Genomic DNA, 20,586 nt, shown 5'->3' on the forward strand with positions numbered 1-20,586 from the left:
ACTTTTAATTACTTTTAATTATTTATCTCCAAAATATTTCAGCATCAAAAAACAGTTTTTTTAAAAAGTCAACTTATAGTTTTTAAATACGAAATTTTACTGATAATCGCGACTGTGTTTAAAAATCTCCTACTGCGTATAAAAAATTTACAAAAACAATTTTGTGTCCATTTCTTTTTTTTTTTTTTCGATCAGTTTGAGTATTGATTATCCACGTTTGTTGCATTATATAATTCCATGGATAATTTGGATTTACAGCACAGCAGACACCAATTTACAACTAAGTTATAGCTATCCATCTTATTAATAGCCCGGAAAAATTAAAGCAGTCCACAGACGATAATTACCATTGAAAAATATAAAATACATAACTAGTTCTACTAACCTAATTTTGCAGGTATAAACAATAAAATAAAAAGTGTAGTTAAAGATCAAATGTGCACGTGAACTGGGAGCGCAAGTCTGAGGTTCATCCAACCGTCCAAGACAACCGCAAAAAATGTTTATATAATTCCAGCGGGAAACCGAAAATATTGTTTATCGCCATCTGGAAACAAAGTAGACCTTGAAAAGGTAGCGTGGAGGTTAAATGTCAGCTCCGTTGATTATACGGTCGCCAGGTAATGTTGATGTCAGTGGTTCGTCTTTAGTGACGTCACGGCGGGCTTTTCCGGTGCCTTATCGAAACCGGAATGCTGCGGAGGGCAGGATGTGTTTAGTTCTCGCAATTCGGCTTCGCTAGGCGCTGGTAAGTACTACGTTTTCTCTTCACCTGTTGTAGAAAATATACATTGTATGAATTTTATCCTTGTTGAAATTCTTAAAAATTTAAATAGGGATTCATAAAGTTTGATCGCAAAATGCAAGAATGCATGCAAGCAATTATTTATGAATTGAAGCAGTGAATTATCGCCAGGAATCATATCACTCGAAATTCACCTTGAACTTCCGTTATTTTACGTAGCACCTGCCGGTGCATTGCCTTCCAGTTCTAAATAAACTTTGAAATTTCTAAGAAGGCATAAAGTGTTAGAAATTGATTGTTCGGAAAATACTTATTTATGAATTCCAGTATTAATCATTAACTTTTCTTTGGGATACAAAAGATAATTAGTTGCTTATATTGCGCTATAGGTTGCATTCGCTGGTTAATTCTTTAGAAAATATTATTTTTTTGTTGATTAGCAACAACAAATTTTTTTTTACCGTCTTAGTGAAGATTTTTCTATATTGTTTGATAAAAGAAATGTATTATAGGTGCTTGAATCCTAAAAACCCAATATGCACCACAATGGCTGTATTAAGGAAGACAATAGAGTATTAAATGTTAGTGACAATTAACTGAACTTTCTGAAATCTCTTAGTATTGTATAACAGCATAAATTAGAAAAAATTGTTACAGTATAATTTATATTTAAAGCTATCTTTTTGCTGCAATTGAATTTAGAAAAATCCTAATTTGAATTGTCTTAAATATTTCATTTAGATTTCATGTTTATAAAATTAGACTGCCTCATTCCTTTGGGGTTTTTTAAAATTTTCTTTATTAGACATCTTTTTTTTTTGAGTAAATATAAAATTTGATGAAATAAGGCTTTTCTATAGTATGAGAACTTTAATTATAATATAGCAATTCAGTTTTAACATTTGGGGTTGAATTTCTGTGTCAATATTCTATCATTTTTATGATTAGTTAAAAACCATTGTTTTTTCGACGAATTTTTAAATTCTAACTAATTATATTAATATTAAATATTATCAGATATTATTTTATGCATTTAATTTTTTTTTAATTTTATGCATTTTTGAATTAACAAAATGTAGTTTAGTAATATAATATTAATTTCAACCGTTTATTTTTGAATTTTTTTTCATATTTTTTCTATTTCTTTTTCATCAGCATGAATTAATATATTCTTATAATGAAGCGTACTTGAAGAAAATTGTGCAAATATTTTGTTTTTCAATAAAATATTTAAATTAAAAGAATCATATAATTTTGTCTAATGCGTGTTATAAATTGTCATTTATATTTGCACTATATTAACAATGCAGTTTATTAGGGTATCATTAAATACCATTTAAAAAAAATACATATTACAGTTTACATTATAGAGAACTTTCTGGTTTTACTTCGAGTTCAATGCAAAATTCTGGTTTTACTTTGAGTTCAATGCAAAACTTCATTTATTTCTTACAGCAATATTCTCTTCTTTTATAACTACACAGTTTGGGGCAGTTGATCTTTTCAAGAATTTTATCAAAAATGTTTGAGTGACAAATATTTAAATGCTTTTAATTATTATTATTATTTATTTGAAGTATTATTATTTTTATAGGCTTTTTTCATTTTTAAATTCACCCCAGGAAGGCGCGATCATGTAGATGAGAAGCGGTTGTAGAAGTCAATTGTATATTGATAATGACGTGATTGTTCTGGTCTCACTTCCGATGACAAGACATTTCTTGCAAGAGGGAAGGTTGGACAGACTAGTGTGGTCATATTGTAGCTAATATCCGTGTTATCGAGATGACAATAAACGATTGAAGTTATAAATGAGTGAAATGAAATTATTCAAGTGTAAAATCAAACTAAATTTTATAGAAAATAGAACTGATTTTGCCGGCGTCCTGGCATAGGGGTAGAAAGTCTTCCCCGTGATCTGGGGGTCCTGGGTTCGAGTCCCTGTTCGGGCATGTTTGTTCATCTGTTCTATGTGTGAATATGCCCCCCCCCCTGTAAAATGGGGCTGTGCAAGCGAATGTGATGCATGAGTAGCTAAGACGTACTCTTGGCCCTAGTTGGCACTACTAAAAAAGAAGAGACGCACCCGCGGCTTAAAATCGCCGATTTCGTGAGCGGGAATGTCCATATCAAGTGCCATTAGAAACAACAACATAACTCACTTTGAAAAGAAATTAAGAAGGCTTCAATCTTATTTCCTCTTTCAGTAATAATAATGAAAATAAAAAAAATTGATTAAATTTCTTAAGGCGTTTTTACAGCGAACATGTCCGATTTCTTCAGTATATTTCATACAATTTGTTTAGATTTATGCACCAGTTTGAGGCCACACAAGATCTTTAGTTTTATGCAATTATCTGATGATAAAACTATACTTGTACCGACATCCCCAGTTCCAAATTTCTAATTCAAGCCAACATTAAAATCAATTGTCTATGTGAAATATTTGACACAATCGCATCTCAAACGCATGATCCACCGATCTTTCCAGATGTTCAGTCTTTTCAAAAAATTTAAAACTTTAATATGAGTATGGAGTTGTATATGATATAAAAATATTTATAAAACTTTCATTTTATTAATTTTGAAAAAAAAATTATTTTACTATTTATGACAACTGTCTTTGGCTGGCTGAGAAATAATAAGATTAGTTTTATCTGCATGGCTTCGACAAAAAACAGATTTAAAGCTGGCCTTCTTATACTAAGGCTTTGACCTCGGATAATCAGGATTGCATGAAGTTTGGAGTAGCAAAACATTAAACACTTTTTTATACACGATTTTCTTGTATTAGCAGACAAAAAAGTTACCGCATTTGTTCGGAAATTTTCGAAAACTTATCTATGTATTCTCTTCGAAGCGTTCTTGTATATTCTCCAATAAAGCTCCCGTCTCCTCTCCCTTCCATAAAACTGCAAACTTTGTGTCAAACCTCAAATCAGACGAAAAATAGTTAAGAAATATGCATCTTCCGCATAACTCTAGTATTCTTAAAGAATCTATCGCGAAAAAATGCATTTTGAACGCCTTTTTGTCAATCGATTGAAATTCCAATTTGACACAAAACTACATTAATTGCCTTCACAAGATAATATACCGAATTTCATTGATGCAAATGAATTCGAATAAATGAATGCAAATTATTGTATGCAAATGAATCCGAAAATGGACTGACAAATGGGCAACCATTAGATAGATTCAATTCGAAAGTTGAAAAATATATATATTTTAGATGCGAAATCTGTGTATCAAATATTATCTACACAGCTCCTAGCGTTTTGCAGTCATAGAATTCGTTGTACTCTAGCCAGCTAGATAGACTTCATCTGAATCGATTTCATTCAAAATTTGAATGCAATTTGAAAATTCGGTTGCAATTCCAAATACCAAATTTCAGCCAACCAGCGAAAAACTCTGAGTTATCGTGTCCATAGATAAATTGACAAATAGACAGATATAATGCCAAAAATGTGTTTTTCAGACACGGTGACATCTCAATCATAAGTTAGTCAAAATCTTGAGCTCTTTTCTACAATTATCATATTTTGTCTATTCTTTGTATACGATACAGTAAAAGAGGAATATAAACTTAAATGTGAAAATTAAAATTTACTATCGCATTATCGACATTCTATTGCTTGTAAACGAATTTTATACAGGTGAGATCCACTGGAGCATGTTGTAACCACAATTAGGAAAAATAGAATCTTATTGCCGATTAAAACAACTGCAATTCATGACTTACGACTGTGATTTATATTTTCTATCTAATTAGATTCTTCTTTCTCGACTATCTCTTGATTATATTCGAGGAGGAGTAATCCATTCGAATAATAATTTCGAATAATTAGCATTTGAGTTTATTGACTTGACTTGATTGACAAAATACAGACTTGTCTATTCATCTGTTCAGCGAGCAAGACATTTGGTGTTCACTCTTTAAATATCTTTGGCATTGAGTAAATTTTGCGCTTTCCTTTGACTGATATTGATCATGTACTCGAAATTATTCAAATTAAAACTCAAAAATCGTCTAAATTTCAGAATATTATTTTCAAAAATTCTTTTGTCAAGGCCTTCAAATTTGACTGTAAATTAGTGTGGTTTAGATATTTTTTTGAAACTATTTATTCAAGTCAACAGTAGAAGCTAATTTGTGTCTAAGCATTTAAATTGCTTTAAAATAATAAAGCAAAATATTCGTAATTCACTTAATTTAAAATTATTTTTAATTTAAATTTTTATCTGCTATATATAGAAAACAATTCCTCTGGAAAATGTCCTGCAACTAAATGCTTTGTTATTTAAATTTCTTACTTAAAACTACTTACACTAGTGTAGAGACTGAGTCAAAATACATGAAAAATGAATGTCTGGTTTGGGAAATTAATGAGGGGGAACTCTCAGAATTTGCATTGCCTAAGGGCCCCTACTAAGCTTAATCCGGCTCTGGTTCGAAATTATAATATTCTTTATAATTCCTTAGCAAAATATAAATAAGGCTTAAACTCTGGTTAGTCATATATAAGTTAATCCTAAAGTTAAATGGCTTCTATAGAAATAAATTGCAATTTCCAGTTGTAAAATGTTTGCTATCTATTACTGTTTAGTTTTAGAAAGAAGTTCGTAGAAGAAGAATAAAACAGATAATTACGCAATTTTTGGTAGGCACAATTTTATTTCAAAATGCAGAAAATGAGATTTATTTTTATTTATAAAATCTAGGTTGCAACTTTTTAAAATTCAGAATAAGTATCAACGTGCATCAAAATTTCAAGACAAGTGCCGGCTAGAAGAAATGAAATGAAATATGTAATTTGATGAGCTTTGCTATTAAGACGTACAATAAGAAAAAATGAAAATTTTTTGAATGGTTATATCAATTCGATTCTTATCTTAATAAAGTAAAATATTTTTAATGAAGAAGGAAATTAATAAAGTGTAGAAATAACAATAATTAAACACAGCAGAGTTCAAGAGCTAGAAAACAGTGGATTTATTTGATTTGAAGAGCATAAGTTCTAACGCATACAATTCTATTTCTACTACTATATGAAGTTTAATGCTATGAGAAGGAATAAGAAATTATTTTCAACAATTAATGTGTTAACAACAAGTCCGTAAACTTAAGATACAGGATATACATTTTATTGATTGAACCTATTGCTCTCATTTCTGCTACTTGTCTAAGGGGCCCCTTTCATTAGAATGTTATTTATCTTGCGTTTGGTTCTGTGACGTAACTAAGTGTCGCAAATATAAGTATACAGCTTTAACTGGACATCAACAGCAGATGGTGCTGCATATAAAAAATTGATTGATTTTTAATTTAAAATATGCGGATTATAACAAGAGAAAGTATTGCGCTTGTTAAAAATTTCAGTGAAATTTGATTTTCCATCTTTTATGCCCTATTATATGGTTTGGCACACCATAGTTATCTAAGTGGGATAATCTCGGTTTCATATAAAACCATCGGCCCCTTTTGAGGTCATCAATAAAGTTGGAACTTCTTCATGGGTTCAAACAGATGAAATATGAAGATGCAATGTCCAGGCTGCATCGTGGTTGCTTCGAAGGTTCTCAAACAAATCTTTTCAGTTTTTGCACGAACGGAGTAAAACTGCACAAATTGTTGAAAAGTTTTCGAATGGGGTGTTTTAGACCACTCGCCTTACAGCCAGCCGGGACTCGAATTCTCATATTTTCATTTGTTTGGATCCATGAAGAAATTCCTCTGCTTTCAGTAGTTTGATTCCGGTGACGACTTCAAATGGGCCGATGGTGTTCTAGGAGACTGGAATTTTCAAACTGGCTCGGCACTGGACCAAATGCCTCAATGTGAATGGCTTATATCGAAAAGTAATAAATTGGTAATATTGTTATTCATTGTACTTTTTATAAGAGTGTACAAAATTATGTTCATTAATTATTAGTACTCTTTATTATATTCGCCGTTGTACCCTTAATCTCCTTATACTTTCTAGATACGTTGTTCGGAATAAAAAAAACTAATATAAAGAACTCTTAGGAATTAGCTCGCAATGCGCTCGAAATGAAACATGGTAATAGAAATCTCGTATTTGATTATAACACCAAATTGTAAATTTCTATCAAATTTTGGATGACAAACACATTTTTAAAGTTTTTGCCATTTGATATGGATCAAATCCCCTCCTGCTGGTGTGGTGTAGAAATTTGGATATGAGAGGGACAGCTCAGGTGGTGTCCTCGTCATCTGACCGGGAATCAAAATTACTAGGTCTGTCCCAAATTAGCCCTAGGACTGCATTAAAACTGGACCTTAATACAACTAAACTTGCCATTTGATATATATAAAGATGTTCATCTCAAATTTGCGTCTAATATACAGAATACTATGCAAAAAAAAAAAAAGTGTGTTTTGAAAATTATATGCTGTCATAATATGAATATTATTGCATTTTAAATAATGATGATGCACTTCGCGTAAATGCAAAATAATACGAAATAGCTTTAGTATGGAGCTCTATAGTATGATTAAAGAACTAAATATAATGCAATTTTGTGATATTTAATATGTAAATATAGTTAGTTACCTACTTGATAGTGAATAAGTATCTTCTATGGCACGCAAATTTGGAATTTTCTTTTCAAATATAAAGGAAAGGTTTGAGGGCGCACGAAAAAAACTAAATAATGGGAATTGCCATGACAGCATTGGAAGGAATTAAGCCTGAACCCAAAGGGGCATCACCGACTATGGTACAACCCTTCATGTAGGAGGCCCCTCGCGTCAGAGGTAAAGGGTAACTGTCTCCACAATATTTTTACACCCACCAGGCTTGCGAGAACCAACTACCATTCCGGAAGCTTTTTATCCACATGTCTGAGATCTCTCTCTCCACCTCCAATGAGAAAGGCTGTCTAGATTCAACTACTACTCATATTTTTACTTCTAACTACAAAATTAAATTTTTAATTTCAAGATTAAATGGGTGTAGCGAATTCTTAAGTACTCCTTGAGCTACAACCTCATAAATTTATTAGATAAAACCATTTTAACTATGAAATCTTGTCATATTTTTTTTATACTGGAACAAATCAAATCTGTTATTTCGCATGACAAAAATATTTACTCACTTAAAAAAAATATGTCCGTATTCTAAATTTTAATGTCATAACATTATTACATTCAGTTTTTCTTATAGAGATGCTTTTTAACATAGGAAATTATATATATATAATTACATTATTTATGCAATCCGTAAATACAGAAAAATTCTTCAATCTCTAACTCAGAAATATTCTTCTATTTTTTCACTGAGGAAAAACTTCGGACAAAATCCATGATATATTTTGATTTTAATTTCTATTCCTATTCTTTCATTAAAATGAGGGAAAAAAACAAAAGCAGCTTCCAGAAAATTACCACTTTTAACGAAGTATAAAAGATCTTTCAATCAAATATAAAATAGCAGTCATCAAATTACTACATTCAGCTTTTCTCTTTCCAATAGGAATTCGACTCTACCGTAATTTAATAATAAAAAACATGCATAATTTCCTATTATGTAATCTGTAAATAAAGAAAAATTCTTGAACACCGAATATTCTTACATTTTCCACCACGAAAAAAAATTGGGACAAAAGCCAATATTTGTTTCGTTTTTAATCACCTTATGTTCTATTCTTTCGTTAAACAAAAAAAAAAAAAAAAAAAAAAAAAAAGCTTCTAGAAAATTACCACTTGTAACGAAGTATAAAAGACCTTTCAGTTAAAAATAAAATGGCAGTCATCAAATTACTACATTTTTTTCTTTTTTTTTCCAATAAGACTACTTTAACGTAAAAATATAAAGACTAAAAAAAGAAAATTATCCCTTCAAAAAACATCCGACAGCTACTTATTTACGAAAAAAAAAAGGGGGGGAGAGAAAAATAAAAATAAAAATTTAAAAATACTCAAGGTATTTTCCCCAGAATCGCTCCCCTTTGAACTTAAACGATAGAATCTTGTGCACGGGGAATTCCCAGTCTCTTAGTAGTTTTACTTTTTCGAAAGCGAGAACGTCTTGAGTCTTCTGTATGACTAACAGCGGGATTAACCGCGATTTGAAGATAACATTTTTTTGGAAACCCGTTTTCCTTTCATTCGGTATCGGCGACCTTGCGGCGCGTTCCGTCACTCAGATTCGTGTCTTTGTAGACACTTCTGTGTATTTCCCGCCCCCCTGAATGTCACAATCACATTGTCACTCTCGTCACTGCTTCCTCGTAACCACTTTCGGTTCCCTTTCGTACCGAAACGGCAGATAACATTCTTGCTTTTGAGGCGGTGAAATGTGATACGCACTGGTCAGTAATGATTTACGAATTGAAAAAGTTGAATTGTTGCCAATATTGCGCGCTTGGTTAAGCTTTGTCAAAAGGTAAGTTGCGAATATGTTTTATGAAACTCTTATTGTGTGATTATATTTTTATAAACAAACAATGGGTTTTATTTTTTAAATATACATTATGAAGGTATTTTCTAATTTGATAAATTATTTTTGATACTCGGTCAATCTGGAAAATTACTTGTATGGATATATAATGTTCGAAGAAACGGTTGCCAATATATTAATAAGTTTGTGTTCTGTGAACAGGTAGGATATGCTAAAGTTTTTTCGATTCTTCGTTGTATAGTATTGATTCCAAATTTATAAGCAATAAATTTTATTAAAAAATATTTCTAATTTTTGAGCTACTGTGATAAATATTGGTCAGTAATGATTTACGAATTGAAAAAGTTGAATTGTTGCCAATATTGCACGCTTGGTTGAGCCTCTGTGAAAAGATAAGTTACGAATATCTTTTATAAATCCTTACTGTGTGACGATATTTTTATAAACAGACAATGGGTCTTATTTTTTTTAAACATACATTTTGAAATTTGATAAAAAATCATGGCAGAGTTTAGGAAAGAAATATTTAAATATAAATTTTTCTACCTTTTTGATTGTTTTTAATGCACAGCCAATCTATGAAGTTCCCTGTCTGAATATATAATGTTCGAAGAAACAGTTGCAAATATTCTAATGTATGGTCTGCGAAAAGGTAGGATATGCTAATAATGTTTCAATTCTTTATTATACAGTATTGATTCACATTTAAGCAATAAATTTTATTTAAAAAATCGATTTTAAATTTGAGTTTAATTTATTACGAGTTTAATTTTCGATTTTTTAGTGTTATTTGAATTTTATTATTTATTTTATTTATTTATTAAGAGTTTCATTATTTATTTCATTTAGTGAGTAACATTAAGCATCAATCTGTGATGCTAAATATATGACCTATATTAATTAAAGAAATATTGCAAATATTTCCAGATGAATCTATTTATTAGAGATTAGCATGCAATGCTGGCTGTATGAATTATATTATTTGAAGAAATATTGAAAATATTTAAATAACATTTCATTTAGTGGAAATATAGATTAGGATTGTTTTTTTTTTAAATTATCGAATTTTTTTCTGACGTTTTATGAATTAAAAAAAATGGAGATATTTATTTTATTAAAATCGTAACAGAATTAAAGAAATATTTATTTTTATAATGTTGTACTTTCAGGATTTTCTTAATACAAAATTAATTTAATGTTCTCTAAGAGAGTATAAAATGTTTTTCAAAAATAGTTGCAATATTTTAATAACTATTTTAACTGAAAAAAAATTTCTGGATGAACTAGATATCTAGATTAAAAACACCTTCTAAATGCTTTCTTGGTGTTTATGTTCTGACCAATTCTTTTTTAGAGAATCTCGAAAATGCTGCATATAGAATTACACGAACAAAGATAGCTCACTACGTGAATTCTAACATTGTTGAAAGTTTATTGCTGTGATTTGTTTATAAAAAGACTAAAGTGAATGTACTTTTTTAAAACAGTCGATTTCGTTTCAGATGTTGCCTCAGATTTCTAGATTATTATCTTACATTTTATGAAATTTAAGAAGTATTGTCAACCTTAAAAAAAATCGTCTACCTTATTTATGTTAATTTTTAATATCGCTTTTATCAAGAATTCTGAAACCTTCCCTAATAAATAATTAAGCTCTATCATTATAGTTATTCGTACTTGTGAATTCACTCTATATATGAATTCACTTATCTTGATCATTGCAATGTCATCCTATTCACCCTACCTCAGGAATGGCATGAAGAAATAGAACTGCGTTACATATGTCTCAATGAACACAAAACGAGTTATATTTGCAATACACTTGCGCAAACTTTTATTTTCTTGAGAGTGAAAAAACATCTATTTAGAATAGGTTTTAACTTTAATTAAAATAAAGAAATATGCTATATCGGGTATAAATGCTGTAATATCTGGAAAACCAAGCTGCGCTCGGCAGTTTTTTGGGAGGAAATATTTAGATACGAATCATATACTGAATACATATGAATATTTTTCAATTTTACCTACATATGAACCAATAATTTAAATTTAAAAAAATCATTATGCAAATGCACTTAGTTTAAAATATTATCCAAAATAATCTACTATATAACAATAATTTTAGTTTACCTATTATTACTTATATTTTTGAACTTTCACTCAATTTTATGATAGTGAAATCGTGCCCGAAATGACACTGAATGACATTGTCAGCATGAGAGCAAATAGAAAAAGGCTCTAATAATTAGTTATGAAAAAAACGTATTTGTGTGTGTAAAATCGAGTTTTTTTTTCTGAAAATGCACATTATATATATATATATATATATATATATATATATATATATATATATATATATATATATATATAATACAAGAATTGCTTGTTTAAAGGATCGAATGGAAATGAAGGGCTATGTTAAGGGAATGAATAATTTCGACCTAAAATTAATGTTCATTGCCTATAATTTTCACTTTTTAAAAACTTAAGTTGCCTGTTTTGAATTTTAGATCAGAAAACGGTAAGCTGCATAATTTAAAAATTGAAATAGCAAATAACCAAGAGAAGGTATTGTACTCATCCAGAAATTCGACCTCGAGGTTTTGACGCATCTAATCGTTTCAGAACTTCCAGAATCCGCAAGAAACCTTTCTTACTTTTTCTTAAACGAAGTAAAGAGAAAGTATTGTAATTGTAAATGAAAAATAATAAAAAATAATAAATAAAAAAAATCCTCGAAATTTTGACGAATCGCCACTTTTCAGATCTACCTGAATCTGAAAAATGTATTTTTGGAATTATAGTCTGTCTGTGAACGATAAAACCCCTTTGAGCTAGAGTGATGAAATTTATTGCATTAGCGAAATAGAAACATACAACCAAATCATCTTTGATTAAAAAAAATTACAACTAAATTTTTAGATTTATATCAAAAATTTTAAAGAAATCCATTCACCAAAGTTTCTCTCTGGATGTTCGATAACAAGTGAGCCGGATAAATTTAAACGTTACGAGCTAGCCAGATAAAAATTTTATACACAGGTTTAATATCTGAAATATAGATTTTTATCAAGTTCTGAACCAAACATGTCAAAGGATTGACTGTCTGTTGGTTTAATTTTTGCATGCATATAAATGCAATGAAAAATGAAGGAACTGCATTAAATCAATGAAATTCGGTACGTTATCTTTTGACTGTAGTTTTATGTCAAATGTTTATTTCATTCGGACGGTTGAAAAGGTGTTCATAATGCGATTAAGCGATAGGTTCAATAGCATTGTTAGATTCACACCAAAAATCTATTTTGCGTATCTATTGTTCCCTAATGCCGTGCAAGACATTTGCAGCTTTATCCAAAGCTCGCGTTTTTAAGTGGGGAAAGAGGGATAAGAACGTTATTGGAGAGTACGCGAGAAATTTCTGAGAGACCGCTGCTTCTGGTTTGAATTATACCTGTTAGTTTGTTTAGGAAAATAGCTAAAAAATGCATTGTGTTTCATATGTAATTTTATTGGTAAATTTGCAGATCTGTCGAAATTTGGATAGAAATCTGACAAAGGGATGATTTTTGCATATGCATGCAAACCCAATAGCTCAAAAGCTCAAAAATTTATATGAATAAAGATATATAAAAACTAACTTAAGATGTGCATTAAATATTAGACCAAATCTGTTAAAGAGGTGACCATTTGCTGTTCTATGTATTCGCTCGTATTTGAATGGGATAACTCAAATGCACCAAATAATAAAAATAACTAGATATGGTCTTATGGTCAAAATTATAGATCTGTCAGAATTTCGATCCTTTTGTCAAAAGAAATGCATCCAAACTACAAACTAAGTTTTCCGCCTGGTACATAAAGCATTCCATATTGCTTTACTGCAGACGAAAGTTCGGGACTGTCATGATCTTCGAGGGTTTGTCGACTCCCTCCTTACATTACCTTATCCAAGTATATATTCAGGAAACATAAGAGAATAATAGGAGAAAATAAAAAAGTGTTAGATTATCTAAATCCGGAGAAAGTCTAGTTCTAAATTATTTGCAATTGCTGTTGCAAAGAGTTTCATCTTTTGGTAATTTATTTTGCTTTGGCAAGTCTCATTTACACAAAGCAATCTGCAAAGTCTTTTATGTTTCTTAAATTCAAAAGGGCCTCTCTTATAGACAGGGAAGTTACATGTACCTATTACTATAATGATTATGCAGAATTTAATGAGAGAGGCTACAGCGCCTTCAACGGCGAAGTAAGGAATTTACAAAAAATAAAGGAGTGGCAAAATAGTTCAGTTGGAAATATATACGCATTACCATAATAAAACACAGAAAAATATTTCATGGAATCGTCTGTAAAATTGGTGGAAATATTTCTGAGTAAACTTATGAATTTCCTATGAGTTGAAAGAAGGTTCATCCTAAAAAATACCCTCAAAAACCTCAATTTCCTCCATCAAAATTTTTCTCCGTTTCTCTGATTTATTTTATTATATTTGTTTACTTTCTTAGTTCCTTAAATTTCGCTTCGTCACTCTTAACTCGGAAAAACTGTATGATAATAGAGAAGAATACTATTTTCAGTTTTTAGACAGACCCGTTTTAAATTCAAGGGAAGCTCATAAGTTTAATGGCAAATATTTACTGCAATTTTGCAGATAATTCCATGAAACTTTCCTCTCTTTTTATTACGGTATAACGTACGTTTTTACTTTCTCGTTTATGTAGTATTGAGAAAAAATAATAATTGCCAAAAATTCGAACTAGAGATTTTAACGAATCTCCACATTTTCAGAAATCTATGAACCAGAAAAATACATTTTTAGAATTATGATCTGTCTATGAACGATAACACAAAAATGCTTTCAATTAGATTATTGAAATTTGGTTTACTGTCTTTAACCCTTTCTAGGGCCGTGGGAAGTATGCATCCCACCAAATTTATCAATCTTTGTATGAAATTATGTATGTTGGCATAAGTTCTGACAATTTTTTTAGTAAGTCAGAAACTTAGATGCTTCAGTTCTTTATCTCAGACAAAATGATGTGTCTTGATTTGTTACTTAATTATTAATTAATTAAATTAAATTTATCTAATAAGCTAAATGAATCCCTTTTCTTATTCTGATTTCAAGCCTAAAAATATTTTAACATAATATGATTAGGAAAAAATGGCCCTTTAGGGTTAAACCAAATTTGCAGATTTCTATCAAATTTTGAGTAAAATCTGTTCAGAGGAATTCAGTTTGTTCGGTTGTTAGAATATAAATTAACACAATAATAGCAATGAAAAATAAAAGGTAATTAGATAAAATTCGATACACAGATTTAACATCTATAGTGTAACACCTATTAAATTTTGAGCCAAATCCAACTACGTGTTGACTGTCTGCCGGTCTGTACTTTCAGGAATATATGAAAGTGATAATTCAAAAACGTAATGGTTTGATATATCAAATTTGGTATGGGATTGTGTGATTACAAGTAGAGTTTTCTGTCAATTTTTTGTTTCAAACGGTTGAGAAAACCTGACTAAAACATAAATTCAATTTTTGCATCAATTAATGATTCAATTAATTCAATTAATGATTCAATTAATTCAATTAATGATTCAATTAATTCAATTAATGATTCAATTAATTCAATTAATGATTCAATTAATTCAATTAATGATTCAATTGATTATTCAATTAATGATTCAATTGATTATTCAATTAATGATTCAATTGATTATTCAATTAATGATTCAATTGATTATTCAATTAATGATTCAATTGATTATTCAATTAATGATTCAATTGATTATTCAATTAATGATTCAATTGATTATTCAATTAATTCAATTGATTATTCAATTAATTCAATTGATTATTCAATTAATTCAATTGATTATTCAATTAATGATTCAATTGATTATTCAATTAATGATTCAATTGATTATTCAATTAATGATTCAATTGATTATTCAATTAATGATTCAATTGATTATTCAATTAATGATTCAATTGATTATTCAATTAATGATTCAATTGATTATTCAATTAATGATTCAATTGATTATTCAATTAATGATTCAATTGATTATTCAATTGATTCAATTGATTATTCAATTAATGATTCAATTGATTATTCAATTAATGATTCAATTGATTATTCAATTAATTCAATTGATTATTCAATTAATTCTTCAATTAATGCATGCCAAAGATTAATTGTCAGATATCTCACCATGGATTATTCAATAGATTTAGTAAAAATGCTAAATTCATCAAAAAATTACATTTCGTAACTATAGTACGCCTGATTACATATCTGATTATATGAAATTTTTGGATTGCATTTTCTTGTGTGACAGATCACATCTGGAATTTTAAGCATTGCTTTGATATTTTTGCTGTAATGTTCTTTTTTCATGTAAATCTTAAAGGCAAACGCATCAACATAATCACATCATTCGAAAGCTTACGCCAGCTGTTGGATTGAATTGGACTGCCCGGGACGTGCAGTCCTTAGGAGGGGGACAATGTTACGAATCTGCGATTTTCCAGCATAGTTGATTCCATGGGAGGTCCCAGAGCTTGGCGACAAACTTGTCGACCATTTCGCGACTTGGCGACGAATTTTCAACTTTGGCGCAAAAATAGATTATACCCGAAACATCGAGAATTTTCCCGAACCGTCCAGTAGGAACGGAGATACGCCTCGAACGTTCCTGCTTGGTTGAGAGGCTTCTAGCCCCGCCTCCTGAGACCTATAAATCCTAATAGATTTAGTAAAAATGCTAAATTCATCTAAAAGTTATATTTCGTAACTATAGTACTCCAATGCTATGTAAGAAATCCTGACAAGTTTATTAGAAAGTATGCGAGAAAGTCGTGGGGACACACACTCCCACGAGTTCTAATTCGACTTTTTCGCCTATCTCCTTTATTTTTTTGAACTTTTTTACTGTACCACTAGGCAGTTGCAACCTGTACGTTTTTTTCTCCCTAAATTCAGCATACTCTCTCTATAATAGGTATAGACTTTCGTGGCTATTCGAGACGCCGTTTTAAATTTAAAGAGCTTAAAACGACTTTACCGATTACCTTGTATAGCAGTAATCTTAATTATGTCACATGCTCTAAATTAATTATTATATATCTGATTATATGAAATTTTTGAATTGCATTTTCTTGTTTAACAGATCACATCTGGAATTTTAAGCATTACTTTGATATTTTAGCTGTAGGTGTTGAATTTTAATTTTCATTTGATGTCGGACGAGAATCATAATTTCAAAACTGGTCTACAATTCTTTATAAGCAATATGGAGAATGTTCTTTTTTCATGTAAATCTTAAAGGCACATGGTCATATTGTGAGTGGTGAAACAACTTTGATTCCTTCATAATTCGCTATGTTGTTGCTAAGGTAAGAAATGGTTGAGATGGGATTTTAAACTTTGAGATTTGCATAGTTGATTAAGGTATATTTTTCTGAAAGGATGCTGGATTTTAGTTGAATGAAAATTACGTATAATGTTCATTATTCGCTTTCTTTTCTTTAATTCCTTCTCCTTTCTTTAATCATTTACCAGAACATTGCTCCGGTATTTGCTTAAGCATGGATATCTTCATGATTAAACTTTGATACTGAAGTAAGTCCTTCTATGAGACAGAAGTTCTATTCTTCAAAAAAACTGAATTGGATAATTCAAAGTACATTCCGAATTAAATTGCTTAATTCAACAGTTTTAAGAGCGAAACATTGTGTTTTTTTGTAATTTATCATTCATTTTTTTTATTATAAATGAGAAACCTAGCAATTCATAATGTTCGACATTTTATTTCGAGAAATGTATGGGCCGCGGTGGCCTGGTGGTAAGGTCTGGTCTTTGGAACCGGAGGGTTTCAGGTTCGTGACCCGATTCCACCGAAGAACCGTCGTATAAGGGGGTCTGTTGCACGTTAAATTCGTCATAACCAAACGTCCTCCCGCTGGTGTGGTGTGAAGAGGGGGGTGCCAGCTCAGGTGTCGTTTTCGTCATCTGACCGCGGTTCAAAATTACGAGGTCCGTCCCAAAATAGCCCTAGTGTTGCTTTAAACGGGATGTTAATATAACCAAACCAAACCAATCGAGAAATGTATACGTTACGGTCAATGTGTTATTAATAACCATAAGTGGTCAGTGTGATAAATCAATTAATCCCTTTACAGTGTATTATTAATAGTAACCGATTAATCACATTAACCGTAACATATTTGCTATAAATAAAAACCGTTATAGTTTATATTTTAACTGCTTAACTGTTTTGTCCGAGTGCCATACGTGCATCGATTTATCAAATTTTGATAGTTGTAAGCAAAAAAATAAACCATTCATAATGATTATAATTCAATATTAAAATTACTTCGAATACATAGGTAAGTCAAATATTCAATAGATTTCTATTTAAATCAAAATGAGAAAATATTCCCAAAATAGAAGGTGTCATCTTATTAGATAGTAAAGAAAATAAAACAGTTAAGTGGTTAATGAACTGTGAAGATTTCGAACTTGTAATCAAAGTTTCTTATTAAATTATCTTTAATATGATACTCGTTATATAAAGTTTTCTAGAATAAATTTCATTGCATTTAATATTGCTTAAAACCATACATAGTCATAAATAGCATGATTCACAACTTATACATGTTCTGAAAAATTACGATGATCTAATAAAACTGACATCAAATATATATATATTAGAGAAGCGAATTTTTGCTATTTAAAATTTATCACTAATGTTTATATTTGCATTCAATCTGAGATAAATAACGAGTAGATAAATATTAATTTTTACTTTCTTTTTCAGTTGCTCAAATCCAGTACCTCCAAAATTATCAGTTAAAACAAAAATTTTGCCATGCTTCTGTCACATATGATTACACAGCTGCAACTAGCTCTTCTAACCTTTTTCACCATTTCTGCTGGCCAAAGTAAGTAGATGTTATTTTTTTAACATAAACTTCCTAAAATTATTCAAAATTGGCAACTATTAGTTTATTAAATGTGTTTTGATTTCCTTAAAAACATAAAAAATAGTATGAAGCCATATAAATAAGGGCCAATACGGGACTTTAAACTTTTCATTACAAGTACAAATTATTCCTTGCTACTCATCTTACTCCCATTCTGGAAACTTATCTAATATATTTATACCAAAACAAGTTAACAACAAAAAAAAAATCATAAGAAGTATTAGAACTTTATAGGAGTATTTTGAAATTTGCTATCTTCGACCATAAAGTTTCATAAAAATGAGTGACAGTAATCTTTATGGTGCCATGTCTGTTGGTAATTTTTATAGAAGAAAACAAATTTTACTTCATTAGATGCTGATGATGATTGAGTATCATCAGGTTTTGAGAATCGCAAGTTGTGACTGTTCCGATTTACCCTGAGGTACACAGGTAAAACTGAGTGATCGGACCGCCATGACAGCATTGCCGGGAACTGAGGTTGAGTCTTAAGGGACATCACAGGTCACGATACAATCCCTTCAATCAGAGTGGCGTCCCGTCATTTATAGGGGATAGCCGACCCCATACCATTTGTATATGAAACCAGGTGGGGAGAATCAATCACTATACCGGAAGCTCTCATCCTCATTATCTAAGGTCCCCCCTCACTGGTGGGACCTAGTATCAAATTTTTAGAAAATAAGTCAATAATAGGAAACAATAAAATAAAATTTTTAATACTTTTAGGCTCCTAAATTACTGTGCTTCGATATGCTAACGTGTGTTGACAAACTGGAAGAGAAAAGTATGGTTCAACTAGTTGCTGATTACAATGGTGTTCACGATCCAATTGTTTGAGCTAAAAATTGAGGATGTAAAGAATAATTTTTCTTTACTTTTGTTTTGATATAAGGAGAATAGATCTCTATATTTTTAAGCTTTGAAAGAATTTTTATTATTAATTTCTTTACAATATGCATTAGTTCACAATCTCAAGGCTTGTTCCGCTATGTTTTTATTTTTAACATATCCTTCCGTTTTTGAAGAGAGTGTGTATTGAAATATTTTGAAATATACTCGAGTTTTTCGGTATAAACTTTCAAAGAGAGCTTCCTGAAGGTTGTAGATCATCAGATTGCGTATATAGATGTGTGCATTAGAATTTTTTTTATGTAATAAGATTTCAGAATGTTTCCTTAGAATAAGGATGTAGTGATATCGATTCCTCCTTTCTCGTTATAAGTCCTCATCTATTAAACTTAATAACAAAATTTATGAATAATAAATGTTGACAATTTTTAAGTTTTCTTTCATATTGAGTGCATATATACTTACAATTACAAGAATGATGCATTTTACATCATGTTATATATTTTCTGAAAAGTTACATTTGAATATTGCACATTGTCTTGTTTTAATATCAAAAAGACGATTTAGCGAATTATTTTGTAGTGGCAAATTATTTTTTATATGTGTTTAAATGAAACGGTAGCTCAGCTAAAAAGTTAATCTTGAATGCTTGTTAGTTACTCTTTTGAATGAAAATACTTAAGTACAGCATAATTATGTATGTATAACGTAATATTCATGATTAAAATATTTTTAAAAAATTACACTTTTTTACCAATACACTATCATATCATACCTAAAAGCGAGTAATTTATTTAAAACAATTGAATTTATTATGTATGGTTATAACTTTCTTGTAAATAATGACCGAATCCATAACGATATACCCTTATCTTTCTGTATTACTTGTGATAATAGGAATAATTAATTTTAAGAGCTATTTCGAGTTGCACCCGAACTTTACCCGAAAGAGGTACGTCCCGTCAGCGGAATTAAGGCAACTTGATCCCAAAAACATTTGTACTACTTGGAGAAACGAAAACCGGCTTATTTGATTTCTCATCCATGTATTTTTCATGCATTCCGAAGAATTAAAGAGCTACAGAAGATAAAAAAAAAAAATGATCCCAATGCAGAATAAAACTTAAGCATTTATTTTACATACTTAGGATAATCGCTTTGAGCAATTACTTGGGCACACATATTGCCTCAAAGTGGTAATCTACTAATTTCTATTGCACTTTCAGTTGGTTGCATGAATTAAACAAAACAAAAGAAAAAAACATTTAAAACGCAGTGTATGACATATCCCAATGAAAAGATGACGCAAAAGTAATTTCAAAAGATCAAAATAGCAACAAGAAAAATACATAAAATTAGTTGCATCTACAATTAGTTACAGAGCATGATTTATAAATTCTGCGTGAAATAAACTACAGTATAAACTTGTGAGATCAAATGAAATAATATGGATAATTATTATATAATGAAACATAGCTGCGCTCTGTTCTGCTTTAAATTGTTCTTTCCTGTACGTGTTTACAAGAAAATTTTAACAGTTTGTAGCCAATGCAATTCTTTTGAAT

At 30.1% G+C, this 20,586-nt stretch overlaps 1 protein-coding gene across 2 annotated transcripts in view; it reads left to right on the forward strand.

Moving 5' to 3' along the window:
• Positions 1–601: 601 nt before the first annotated feature.
• The window catches only part of LOC129972902 (proclotting enzyme-like), a 37,971-nt gene continuing 17,986 nt past the window's right edge, over positions 602–20,586 (forward strand). Inside the window, exons 1-2 of one of the 2 annotated variants that reach the window (XM_056087211.1) lie at positions 602–748; positions 18,004–18,127. In XM_056087211.1, coding sequence (XP_055943186.1) covers positions 18,055–18,127 — 73 coding nt within the window. In that variant the 5' untranslated portion in view covers positions 602–748; positions 18,004–18,054. Of the gene's footprint in view, positions 749–8,962; positions 9,157–18,003; positions 18,128–20,586 lie in introns of those variants that run through there. The other variant, XM_056087210.1, reaches the window with a different exon arrangement.

Source organism: Argiope bruennichi, chromosome 6, assembly GCF_947563725.1.
Source record: "Argiope bruennichi chromosome 6, qqArgBrue1.1, whole genome shotgun sequence".
NCBI classification, from domain to species: Eukaryota; Metazoa; Arthropoda; class Arachnida; order Araneae; family Araneidae; genus Argiope; species Argiope bruennichi.